Source organism: Stylophora pistillata, chromosome 10 (assembly GCF_964205215.1).
Source record: "Stylophora pistillata chromosome 10, jaStyPist1.2, whole genome shotgun sequence".
Lineage (NCBI taxonomy): Eukaryota > Metazoa > Cnidaria > Anthozoa > Scleractinia > Pocilloporidae > Stylophora > Stylophora pistillata.
In genome coordinates this window covers 26,976,134-26,990,193 of record NC_142528.1, presented here as the reverse complement: position 1 = coordinate 26,990,193, position 14,060 = coordinate 26,976,134, and the positions used below count along the sequence as shown (strand labels likewise).

General features: G+C 38.5%; 1 protein-coding gene across 1 annotated transcript; it reads right to left on the bottom strand.

Moving 5' to 3' along the window:
- Positions 1-98: 98 nt before the first annotated feature.
- Positions 99-13,713, bottom strand: LOC111323309 (uncharacterized). Its single transcript, XM_022926633.2, has 14 exons — positions 13,456-13,713; positions 11,330-12,894; positions 10,650-10,831; positions 9,400-9,843; positions 9,050-9,147; positions 8,062-8,897; positions 7,698-7,926; positions 6,727-7,116; positions 6,353-6,446; positions 4,307-5,085; positions 3,513-4,020; positions 2,566-3,001; positions 1,830-1,988; positions 99-1,514 (listed from the first exon to the last, which is right to left on the bottom strand). Exons 1-14 carry the CDS (start codon positions 13,498-13,500, stop codon positions 1,430-1,432), a joined length of 5,850 nt encoding a protein of 1,949 aa, XP_022782368.2. The 5' UTR covers positions 13,501-13,713; the 3' UTR covers positions 99-1,429.
- Between the last annotated feature and the right edge of the window lie 347 nt (positions 13,714-14,060).

Here is a 14,060-nt window from a genome sequence, read left to right as displayed (position 1 = left end):
GCGATCGCACTAAGCTGGACTGGAGACTTCTTTTTCCACCTCGCATCTCTCTGCTTTTCAGTTTCGGTCTCTAATTGAGCGACAAAGATAAGAACGAGTCCGGTTTTAAAAATTTATTTTAAAATTGCAGGGAAAAGGATATTTTTACTCACTCGTTGAATAGCATAATAATAATAATACACACAGAAATAATTAAATTTAAATCTGGCTACCTAGCGCACCTTACTTCCTTCATGAGTTTATTACTGAGCTCAGTGGTAATAGATTGGTCAGTATCCTCTATCCCAACTCTACATGGGAAGGAAATAACAAACTCCCAGTCAAATCGACTTTGTAGATTCTGCTTTTGAACCGAGGAGTTTCCGATCTTCTTGTCCAATGGACTAAGCAGATCCTGTTTTGGACGATTATCGTTAAGTACCGAAGAGTTTCCGGCCCTCATGTCTAATCAGAGAAAAGCACAGAAAACGATATATATATACTAACATTTCAGTTTAAACATTATTGTATTCACAAGTTAAACACTTTAGAACGGTTAATATTTACCCGACTGGATTATTGTGATACTGTTTGACAATCAAAACGACATTTAAAACGTGGCTTAAATATATATAGTATTTGTCTATGACATACGTATGCTTAAATTCTGATAATGAAATGCTGCAAATAAAGCTCTTAGTTGGAACTTTCTAACTTATTGATTATTTACTTTGCCGATCAACCTGATTTTCAAATAGGAAGGGGAAGTAGTAATATGTCCAGAGAGTTCTCCCCTAATATAATGGTTCAAAACGGTTTTAAAATCATGACCTACGGTTTTATCAAGCTTTTTACTTCAAGAAAAAATAAAATGGTAACTTTTTGCCAGAAAATAGACAAATTGGTGAGCACAGAAGCTATGAGAAAGAGCAAAACATATCAACTAGGATTTTTCTTTAGAGAAAGAGCAATTCTCAGTTGATTTTTGAAAGCAATCCGGGATTGATTTTGTTTTATTTAACTTTACTCTGTGATTGGTCCAGAAAAACTCCACGCCATCCTCTTAACCAATCAGATGCAAAACTAAAAACAATCGCGCCTTGGTTAAAAGCGTTTTCCCGCGCTTTCAGTAGTCATCTTATTTTCACTTTGACTTTTCATTAGCTAATGATAATTATAACCTTTGCTCTGATTGGTAGCTGGGATTATTTTGGTTTTAGGTTTTCTTACACTTAATTGAAAACTGCTCAAATACCAAGCGCTGAGACACAAGGAAATATTTGTTTGAAAAATAAGTGTAAGAGAGGGAAAACATTACTTTTTGCCTGGTGTCTCATCCAGCTCCAAATCATATTTCAATCGGCATAAAAATCAAGAAGTTATAAATCGTGGAAGAATCCAGGCCACTCAATGAAAACGACTGCTTCTAGACGACAGCTATTAGATGACCCTACTGTCCCAAATAACTGTCTGCTAAAGCCTCCATTGTGGACCGACTCAAGGGAAACGAATTTAGATCCAGATAATGAAGAAATCTGAAAACAAATCAGATTTGCATCAGTGTTGAACTTAAGTATCATCCCTTACTGATAGCACAAAGCACATTAGGTCACATAATCAACATTCAAACAGAAACAATCTCTAAAACTGCATAAGCAAAAATCACAAACTATGTTTAAACAAGGTTTTCTCCCTATAATTACGTAATACCAATATTTTGAGACGGGATGAGCAAAAGTTGAGACCCTTAAGCGGTATTTTAAGAGGTTAGAATTCCTGTCTTGCACTTATTTGCACTCACGGCCGTTCGAGAACTACGAAAAAGGTAAAGCAATTTCCCGTTGAATTACCTCCTTTTGATGTTGGCGGCTTCTCGGAGCCTTTCTGAGTAACAGAGCAGGCGAAACGTTGGTATGTAGTCACTTGCTAAACAGCGATGATCACAGTGGTACAATGATGGAATACATGACGCTACGGAGGTGTAGAGCTTTCTCCGGCTCGCTGTAGAACTGAACGGTAAAACAATGCCAATACAATAACTTATTAGTAAAGGGCTGTCTAAGTGAGAGTCGTTAAACCATAACCAAGCCAAACACAACAAAAATCGCAACTCTTTAGAATAGATTTAATTACTCGATAAACTTTCATAAACATAATGCGATACACGAGACCTTTCAAAAACAAAATCAACAACAAAAACCAAACCAAAACAAAAAAGATCTGAAACTGCGTCACAAAAAGAAAGAGCCACCTAAAGCTTAACTGAATTACAGATTAGAATCAGAGCTGACAAGTTTTGAAGTAAACACTCCCCATTCACGTAATCATTTCTACAAATTCTTATATGGGCGAAGTCGTGAACCACCGTAGAGTTTGGGGAAGGCGGTCTGGCTCCATGACAAGGTGATATATCAGCTATTAAATCAAGCATCATTAATCAAAACTAAAGCAACTTTAACTGCTTATCATTACACAAGTCATATTAAACCAATAAGGTCTTTAAGAAAACTTATCATCTCTCGCTTGGCGCAAGATTGCTTCTGGCATCACTTAATATTAGTTACGAAATTTTGCAGCGTCTTTTACCTTTTTTGTATGAGCGAAGGTGAATTCAAATGCAACAAAGAACTACAATCACGTGGAGGAAGATCTTCCGATAATAAGCTAGAACTGTAAAGCTCATTTTCCGACATGCTGGTGCTCTCCTCTTCAACTACAGTTTTAATTTCTTCCAAATCGTTTTTCAAACAATTCACTTTGGCGCGACAACTCTCCAAATTAGCCACTTCTAATGCTCCTCGGATGCTTGCGCGTGTATCGCGAGCTAACCAATGACTGTATTCCTCTACAGTCACGTGCTCATCTGTGAGTCCAGGCTTCAGCGCAGTTTTCCACCAGCCAAAATCAACAGAGGAAGACTGGGTGTTAGAGACAGAAAGACTCGGGCAGAAAGCATCTGAAAAGGACTGGTTTTCTGCAAACTGCGCAAAAACATCCAGCGCTTTAGTACAGCATCTTTCTCCTAAAAGAGAAAAGAATATTTAATTCACCCTAGTGTATTAGGCAGTTTCTACTGATATCACAAAAGGTATCAGGTGTCTTGCTCATCCAGTCATGGTCCAGAATTAGTATGGTATGCCTCCAGCCACTCGAGACGTTCAACCAACTTTTGTTCATTTAAAGTACTTTATTTAATTTAAGTTTTCGGAAGCCGAGTAAGAATTCATAAAAAAGAAAACTGAGCACGAAATAAAAGCCAAACTTACCCCTTCAGGATTCAAACCCTGAAACCAATCCGTCGTTTTCAACATCATATGCCTTTCAATATATAATACCTAAAACTGTGGCTGCAGTTGTTCGAAGGATGGATAACGCTATACACTGGATAAATCTCTATCCGGTGGATAGCGCATTACGTTTTGGTAACACTTATCCACTGGATAGGCATTTATCCGTCGGACAGCGTTATCCGCTCTTTGAAGAACTAGGCCTAGACTGCTATTTTGTAATGGAAACAGATAAACTCTTCTCACTATTGGATGGCGTTTTGCGAGCATGTTTCCCTCCTTTCATGACAGTTTCTCCACAGGACGCAGAGTCCTCTTCGTGCATTTCACCCTCTCCAGCTGCATCAGTTCCTTCTTTAGGTTGAGACCCACTAAAGCCTGTGTCTGCGGAGTCCTGAGAATTACTCAACATCTTTGTCCTTCCATCTTCTGATTCTTTATCTATTGTCTGATCTCTCTCCATGACACCCTCAGTCTCCCCTCTACTGGTAGATTCGTCTGTGCCATCGTCAAAAAGGCTTCTATCAGAGAGTATATCAATACTCGTGAAAGTCGTTTCCTCTGCAATTGGTGGGTTAACATCAGTTGTCTGATTTTCAAATGGAACCCCTTGTGGATCCTGCCCGGTCTGCGGCAATGGAGATGCTGATTCAGCAAACAGTGGGATGAGGTTACTCAAATTTGTTTCGATCAAATTCACATCAAGTCTTTGGGAAAAGTGCGTCAGGTGCAGCTTGTCAGAAATCCCATAGTCCTTAGCAAAATAAAAACACACAAAATCCCATTATCTTAATTGAAAATGAATTTTACTATATTCTGCATTAACAAATAAAATTAAAAAGGGGATCTTATCATATAAAAACATGATGAAAATACAAGACAAGAATCTGACTATCCATGTGAGAGTCGTTAAACCATAACCAAGCCAAACAACAAATTACTCAATTCACTTGACGGTGGGAAATAAAGAGCTTTGATAATAGAACTTCTTTGTTCTTCCTAGGAAATTGATGTCCCCACAGGAAAAAGTGTTTGCTTACCTCAAGTTTATCTCCAGATTTCTTTCCCTTTTGCAGAATTGACAGTGCCCCAACAGTTGGATCAGCCACACAATTGAGGAACCCATGCACACTCTCAAACAGCAAGGAATCCACGGAGGGCAGCTGGCGCAAGCTATCAGCTTTCTCATCTGCACTGCTGACAGGCTGACTGTCATTTGTGTCAGTGATTTCAAAGACAGAATCTGCTGACCCATCAGGACAGAACAGTTTTGCCCTCTTAGGCTCATAGAAATCAGAATCCGAGTTGTCGCCATTAGCCTGACCAGGAATTCCTCTCTTTGAAGAGCGCAGGCTGCCTGCAGCTCCTCGGCTCTTGATTACCTGCCAATCACTTACAGAAAGAAACAGGCTTTCTTCTCCATCGTCATTTAGAATACCACCAGTTACAAGAGGTTCAAACTGATGAACATCTTGAGATGAAGTGCCAGTCTTCAGATTCTCAGTGCTACTTTCAGAGGTTGCAGACGTATGTTGAGGCTTCAGATCATTGTTGCCAACATCAATTTTACTTGATTCCAAATTCACTGGTCTTTTATACGGCACCTTCACTCCCCCCCCTGATGCTGACCAGAATTGCAGATCGAAGAGAGACTTACGAATGTCACAGTTGTTTTGCGCAACCAAAGATTTGAGGTCTTCAGGATTGACGAAAATGTTGTTTGTCAAAGCTACAAGTTGTAGATGTGCAGCTAGAAGATTTACTGATGGAGGTTTCAGCATGATTTGATCATAACGTCCCTCACAGCTCACTTGTGAGTCTGCAAAAAGTACATTACATGACAAATTAAATGCCTTCTGCTCTCTGAGTTCAAGGTCTGTGTAATAAATAAGAAAACAAGTTCTTCCCCTTATAAGCTCAAAGCGCATGCGCCATAAATTGAAGGAAAAACGAGGATCTGTAATTCATCACAGGGACCCAGAACACAGGGTTGGTGAGTACTGATCATCTCTTTTATGTATCTGACTGAGTTGGGAAACAAATTCCAGTTACAATAAATAGCTAAAAATAACTGGTGCATGTAGAAGGCAAAAAGAGTCCATTCAAAAGCATTGCTCACTTCTTGGCAAGTTTAACGGCACAGTTCAGAAGGAAAGAAAAAATTTTCACCTTTTAATTGCCCAAAACAATTGACAATAACGAAATAATAATGGACAGAAAACAGAAATTTAAATTATTGTGGGCCTTTTTACCAAAATACCCAAAAATCAACAAGTAATGTTAAATTTGTTGTAATGTTTACGTGCAAATCTGTCATTCACAGAAAAGAAATGCAGACTGGCATTTAACCTTTCCCCATAAAACAGGTCTAAAAGTTAACCTTCCAAAGCTGTGAACCTGTACAAACATATTTATAACTAGCAGGAGATTGTGCTTTGGATTAAAAGATGTGTCTGCTAAGAAGCAGCAGTTTAGATACATTTGGATAGGAAGAAACTGCTATGAGCAAGGTAAAGGTAAAGTCTGCTTATGAGCCAAGTGGCCCACTTTGGTTTCTGCAGTATGAAGCAACTAGGAATATTTCTACTCCCCCCTGGATGGGATGCTAGTCCATCCTAGGGTTACCCCCCCCCCCCAAGCATCAAATTTGCTGTTCCCCATTAAAACACCTGGGTGAAGAGAGGCACCAGGACTCGAACCCTAAATACTCAATCCAGAGTTGAGCATACTAACCATGTGGCCACTGTGCCTCCCACATTGCTACAACATACAACTTGCATTTTCTTTTATCTCTACTGAATCAGTACTGCTGGGGACACTCTGACCTAGAGTTCATTGCTAGACTTGGGATGGAGAGACCCACAATTGCACTCAGGCCAAGTCTATATGTGGTTTGTTATCAGGCAAGACATTTTACTCTCTTTCTTGCCTCTCTCTGCACAGGAGTAAATGGTGGTGGCAAATTGTCAAGGAAAATAGACAAAGTGCTGTGGATGTTTGGGAAACATACCAACACACAAACAAAAAATTACTACTTATTTATTATTATCTCTGAGTTCTTGACCCTGCTAGGGTCTGTCTCTCACCTGTGCTAATCAAAACAATGGGACACTTAGCATTCTGCAAGAAGGAGTTTACAGCCATCCAAAAGCTCTTGTCTTCTTCAAAAATAACATCAACCTAGACAAATAATGATGGAATGGCAAATATATTAGCAGCTATACAAACACACATTTATACTCATAAGACAAGTGGCACAATAAGGGTTCATAACGATGACGATGATAATAATGACGGTAAAAAGAAGGAGAAAAGAGAAGGGGTAAAAAACAAGTGTAAAAGGAAGATGACGACAAGGTCTTCAGTCATGTCCTTTAACTTGTGATCTAAGAAGCTGAAATCATAAATACAATCAACAAAGTTTGGTCTGTAAGAAAAATTAATCAGACAATTAACAAACCTCTTCAAACAAAATCAGAGAGGCAGCTTTTGAAGACAAATTTGAACATGATTCACTGTCATCTTTAACTGGTTGTGATGGCTGCTTGAGAATTGATTTGCTTTTCCCATTGGATCCCTGCTTCTTCTTCTCTTTCATGTTCCTGTCTTTTTTTCTTTTCCCACTTTTGCTGGCTTTGGTTTCAGAGACATTTATATTCTTCTGCAAAAAGGCACTCAGGGGACCAGTTGTGGGGGGAGAATTATTTACAGGCTTATCAAAGATGCCTGAAAAGGAAGAGGGTGGGGCCACACCCTTGTTTCTGATCACCAGGTGTGATTGGGTGGCTTCTTCCAGCTGTGACATGATCTGCTTGCCAGAACGTCTGGAGGAACTATTGACCTCAAATACCTAATGTTTTACAAATTTCCAAAGTTACCAACAATATCAGTGACAAACCATTATTTCGTAAATTGAGGAAATGGTAAAAAATATAGACAATGAACCATTTTTTACAAAATACATTATTCTGCTTGATTGCATCTACCCTTGTGGAATCTCTGTGCCATTGCAATGGGGCAGTTTGGCATTCTCAATAACCCTTACAGTGACACCACCTGGATCCTTATACCCATGGAAGGGTTGAAGACTATCAGGATCATTTAAAATGGACAAACACCATAGAAACCAGGACATACCATGTACCCTAGAGTCTTATGACAAAATTCTTAAAAAAGTAGATTTTTTGAGGCAATGATAACAGTTGATTGTGATCAGATCCTCCAGCAGGTGAGAGTAGTCCAGAGAAGGACTGCTATCAACATTGGTGACTGACCTTCCAACAACTTGTGCGGAAATCATCAGAGTCAAGTGAAAGCCTACTTCCACGAGTCAATGTTCAAGCCTGATGATGACCTCCACTCAAGCTGTCAAAACAGTGGACTATTATCACCAACAGTCCTGGTGAACTATTTCACCAAGGCAAATAGTACCTTGTAACCCAGTTCTTCTGCACAAGCATACACCATGGCTGTTTTCCCAACTCCTGTGGGACCAGAGATAAACATGGCAGTGTTCAAGCCACCTTCCTCTGTGTCACTTTCATCTGAAGCATGGTCACTCATTTGGAAGTCGGAGTCACTGTCTGCATCCCACCACTCAAGCGAGTGAGTGGAGCCCTGCCTGCTCTGTGCCTGCTTGTCTTTCTGTTTTGCTAAAAGCCTGAAAAATGAGGCCAATACTCAACTAAATGTGGCTGCTTAATATGTTTATCCAATGAGCATTCTATTTAAACTAAACACACCCACTACTAAAATTACTACAACATGACAAGCAATTACTTCAGAATCTTAATACCTTTTTTGTTGCTGAAGCTCTTTCCTCAGAGTTTTCTCTCTCTTGATCTTCCACTCTTGCAGCCAGGATCGGAGTTTGCTGACAGAAGAAGCGTTAGCCATGACTTCAGTGGAGTGCAGAGGCCGATACAACTCTGTCCACAATGTATCATTGACAAAAGTTTCCAAATTACTTGTGTCACTGTTGGGAACAACAGGTATCTCTGCCGTCTTTTTAAACTGCATAGAAGGTTCTGATGTTTCCTTAAGGTCATCCTGATGATTACTTGTTTTTTGTCTCTTCTTCATGCTCGAGGCAGTTTCTGGTTGCTCTAAATTATCCTCTAGGGTGTCAGACTCCAAGTGTGTCTTCTTTCTTTGGATTCTTAAGGATAATCTTCGTTCCTTGATGACCTCCACCTGATATTGGTCACCATCGTCTTCTCTTCTTCTTTTCTGGCGTGGTTTTTTCACAAGCTGGTCAGTTCTAGTACCTTGTTTTACTAGTTTACCATCATGTTTCCTTGTAGTCTCTTTCTCCTGGCTTCTTTTCTCATCAGAAGACAATTGCTGCTTTCTTTTTCCTCTTTTGGTGCATAAACTATTTGCCACGATGTTATCTTTCCCATCTTTGTCTCCTAAAGATTCTTCACTGCTCTTCACTCTCTCCTCTGGTTTTTTCTCTGGGACAGTTTGTTCAAGGTCCACAACAGCACCACTTGCTCTGTACTTTTGCAGTTTTGAAAAATATCTTTTGTAAAGTCTCCTGAGTGGTATGCCAGGGTAAAACAATGCCAGCTCTGAGACAATGCTCTTTGTGATAACCTCAGAGAATTTTTTTTCTGTTGCTATATCTTCCTGTTGATAAAAAAAGAAACACAAAGTTAAACACAATGAGTTACAACCACAACATAAATTATTCTATCAGCCTTCCATGATAATTTAAGATGCTGGCTAAACACAGCAAAACTGAGAGAAAGATGTTCATTAATTTTGTGAATTTTACTTACTGGTACCAGTTTCTTGAAGTGACATAGGGACTGTTCAATGATTCTCCTTCCACAAAACATGACTGTACTTTGTTGTGATATTGTGTTGGAGATATAAACTGAATAAAGAGAAATAAAATGTGAAGAAAACATTTGTCTAATCCAATCAGCAGTCACATCTGTCAGTGGGATTAATGGAGGGTGGGGGGGGGGAGGGAGTTATTAGAGGGGGGTGGCTTATTTAATTTAATTTAACATAATTTATATAGCGCTAACTCCACTAATTGACCAAAGTGATTATCAGAGGAGGGGCCTAATAGAGGATTTACGGTATACACATACAACCCAAGTTGTACACACACTCAATGTACCTTCAGGCAATAAATGACATGAGCGATCGTCTGATTTATGACTTCCCCCAATAGGCCAAGGAAGACTCCAGAAATCAACACCAAGAGAATCACAATGCTCTTTTTGAACCACGTGGCTGACAGCTGGCCATGGAGCTGGAAGAACCTCTGCAGCAGTAACAGCAGGCAGAGTTTTCTGATGGTGTGCCCCAGTAAACAAAGCATTAAATGCCTTTTTGGCAGCTTCCTGATCGATAGTTGGTTTTTCTTTTACTGAAGAGGAATCCACGTCAGTAATGCTGCATTGATCAGTGGTTTTGTCTACCATAATTACTGAACATGCTGTTAAGGTTGTGGTGGGTGATGTTACTGAATGAGCCACAACTGAAGGTGGTTCTTCTGGAATGTCAGTTTTAGGGATAAATGGTTTCTTTTTGAGAAATATGGAGGCCAAAGGTTTGGGCTCTGGAAATGAAAAGATCCTTTCAAAGTTAACATATTGACAGTGGTTTAGTGTGGGTCTGTACTCTTCTCAACAACAATATTTATCATCATAGTGGTCAAAATGTTGTGAACTCACGAGGTGCAGCTGAGTTAGTCCACAACAGACTTTGACAACTGTAATGACAAATATCATTGTTGATAAGAGTACAGACCACCATAAAAAAACTGTTAATTTGTTTTTTCCCACAATATCGACCTCAAATAAAATGATTTTTTCAGTTTGTGACACGTTGCATGACACCTTGATGTGAGCAGCGTTGCTGTACTCTTTTTGACAAAGGCAAATTGGCCACTCAGAATGCAGAATTACTCCCAAATTATGGTAAAATAATATGGAGGATCTTTACCTGAACCCAGAGAACTGATGTACATCTTGCTGACCTTGTTTTATCTGTTTGTGCTGTACATTATGAAACCTCACTTTTTTGGCTCAGATTTATGGCCTACACGCTTTGCACTTGGGTCATAAATCTGAACATGAAACAAAGGAGGTTCCATAACTTACAGCACCGACAGATAAAACAAGGTCAGTAATAAACATGTCTTATCTAGGATAGAAAAAAATTTTTGCCAGTTTCTCAGTACCACAAAAAAAGCTGCTTCTTGGACATAACCACTAATGATTATGTGGATAATTTATGAGGTAAAGTTAACTGGCAAAAAGTAATGACTTAAAATCCAAAAATACTGTAGCTAAGCGTGGCACTCTGTCAGTCAGTTGCTGAAGAAGTTACTTCAACTAAAGAAATCATTCTTCTTGTGCACACCTTTACATAAAGCTGTTATCTCATTGTTGGACAGGTCCTTCGTTGCTTTCTCTTTTTCAATGTCAGCTCTGTTCTTTCCCTCATCCATACTTCTGATATCAATGCCTGACTGTTCCTTGCTTGATTGTTCACTCTTTTTCTTCTGATCTCTTCTTCTCTTGGACATTTCAAGGTCTTCAGTACTTTCAGAGAAATAGTAAAAGTAAAGTAAACGAATAACTACAAGTAACAAGCCAATTTGTCAGAGTCAACAAATTTACTTAAATCTTCCAAGGAAATACCCTACTGCCCAGGGGAACTGAAATAATATAAAAAGCCAAAATCTGCCTCTACCCTCTCCCACTTAGTTACAATTAACTCCCCCCCACCCCCATAAACTGAAGATAGCAACTTTTTGTGGCATTTCGTTTTCCAGAATTTTTTTTTTTTTTGCAAAAACATATTTTCTCAAATCATTTACAATATGTTAACAAGAAAAAAAAACCCTTTGAAATTCAAAATTTTCATTGAACACAATATATATATATATATTGTAGTTCAATTTTATCCTTGGTTCAAATTTTATTTTCCTTTGTTTCAAACTCATTATCATACAATAACATGACCGAGAACAAAGGAAAATAAAATTTGAACCAAGTATAAAATTGAGCTACAACATATACATGATCATACATACATACCAGGGTAATTCATCTTGGAATTGTGCTGGTGAGGAAGCTGTATCGCCTCTCCTTCTGGCTCTTACATTCCTTTTCTCTTTCATTTCTTTAGCATCTACATCATCATTTCCTCGTTGCTGTTTGTTTCTGCTCCTACACTGAGCTTCCTTGATGCAAAGAGCATCGTTCAGTTCACTGCCAATTGCGTTAGTGCAAGAGCTTCTCTTCCCAGTTTTTCTCCCTTTCTTCTCATTCTTTATCTTCTCATACATCACAACTTGATCTCCCTCAACATTTTTCTCATTTACAACTTTGCTCGTTTGTCTACCTCTTTTTGATTTAAAAACTACTGTCACTTCTTCAGAATTATCATTGAGAAAGGCTTCATCACTTTTACTTTCTACCAACTCACTTCCATCTCCTTCAGGTTTGCACCTTTTCCTTTTACCCTTTACATTCTTTTTACAATCTACAACATCACTGCTTGGATTGTCAGATTCTATGAAAAACTCCACATTTTTCTTTTTGCCACCACAAATACTAAGATGAAATTCAAAAGATTTCTTCTTGAGTTTTTTCTTAGACAAGCCATCAAAAGTCTTTGGAGGTTCATCTAGCTCAGATTGAGGCTGGGAATCTCTTTTGCTGGGACTCTTTCCTTTCTTCATTAACAAATCAAAAGCATTTGTCTCTGAGTTTTTGTTTGAGTGAATCCTATCGGGAGAAGAATCCTTCCCTGATTCTAGTACTTTTTTAACATTTGACTTGGAATGGAACATCTCTTTATAATCAACAATATCACAAGAGTTTGATTTTTCTGAAATAATTTCAACTACATTTCGCGATTCTTCCAAAGAAATCTCTGTTGTATCATCCTCTTGTTTCTTGACCCTTTGACTATTCATCAAAACATCAAAGGCACTAGTCCTAAATTGCTTACTTTGGGCACTATTAATTGAAGCTTTTGCTTCAATATCTGTAATTCCCTGAGATTCATCTTCTATCTGTTCAACTTGACTTGTTTCAAGATCTTTCTCCTTGTCATCTGAAGATTCTGAGGTTTTTCCTTTACATTTGTGAGCAGTTCTTGATTTATCTCTTGCCCTCTTCTTACAGGACTTTTGTACCAGTTTATTTTTTGCACTAAATAAATCTTTTCCATCATCTTCAAAGTCTGATCCTGAACTATTCAAAAGCTTCGAAGTACCCTGCACAGCGCATGTAACTGACCACTTAGATTTTATTTGTTTAGATTTAAATTCTTCCTCTAAGGATGACTCCTGTTTTAGTGCTTGGTAACCCAAGTTTCCATCCAATGGACATTGTTTCTTTTTCACAGTTTCACCTGATCCACCAACCTTCTTACAAGTCAAGGCAGGAGTTTTGGTATCCTGAAATATCTCATTCTCCCTCTTGTTGACACCAACACTGCTTGTTAATGACTGACTGGTTTTCTTAGAGTTTGCTGGTGGAATTTCTTTTCCAAACAAAGTTTTTGCACCTTCTTCTGCCCTGACAGGCTGAAAAAAGGCATTAATAGGCCTGGCTTTCTTAGTTTCTTTGTTAACACCATCTGTAGGGTCAGACTGTCAAGACAAACGAAACATGGATTAACAATAAAACAAACACATTCTTTTAGTGTTGCCCTATTCAAACAAAAAGAGTTAACATTATCTATAGGTGCATTTCAATTCTTTCGTATGAAAACACTCAGCCCTAAAGTAACCTAAGCTACCTCCCATGTTGGTGGCTTCAAAGTTCGGTTATAAAATGCGAGGATCTAAAAACTTTCGTTATACATTCCATATCACAGTTACTCTTTAATATGTAATTCTACTCCAAACAAAATTTGTTGAGAGAACCACACAAAAGACCTATTGTGCTCTTCGTTTGTGTTAAACTGTCTTCAAATCAGCAGTTCGGTATCCTTCTCAGATTTCACATAATTGGGGAAAATTAATTCTTTCTAATGTACAATCGAAGGAACTTAAATTAACCTCACGCGCTGATCAGAAATGTACATGAAACTGGCCAGTAGAGCTCGAGTAATCGATTTCAACATTGCCTCGACGAAAACATCAAAACCGTTCTGTTAGTATTTACTGTTTGGCAAACTGAAATTAATTTATAGATTACTCAATTCTTACCGTGGCATCCAGCTCCGTGTCTTCGCCAACCATTTTTGTTGACATGAGTTCTGTTCGTGGTCAAAGAGTAGCAATCAAAGTGCGCATTCTTAGCTTGAAATTAGGCCGTTGAGACATTGAGGGATTCTTTATCCAAACTTGAAAAATATATTCCTAAAATAGTCACTAAAACTAGCCTAGTAATAAGGAATTTACGTGATACATTTCCTACCCTCATCTACTTTGGATATGTTTCGCGCCATTTTGAAGCTGAGCCCGCGGAACTATAACAGATCCAGACTTCTCACGACTGAATAAGAAAAATAGGCAAGCAATGGCGTACACGAAACATCAAGCACTGAAAGTTCAGACCATCAGGAGATAATGCCAAAGTTTTAGTGATATAACTAAAAGTTAATTTTTTCCTAACCTTTGTCATCAACAATTAAGTGCTTCTTCAGTTGGTGATCATTTCGTTTATTCTTGTGGCCTTGATGTGTGATTCATTCCAAGAAAAAAAAATAGGTACCCAACGGGTACTTGTGTCTGCTGCAATAGGATGGCGTTTTCACAAAGAACAGTGGCATATGTTACTCCAGTGATTTTTTTAAAAAAAGGTCCGCTAT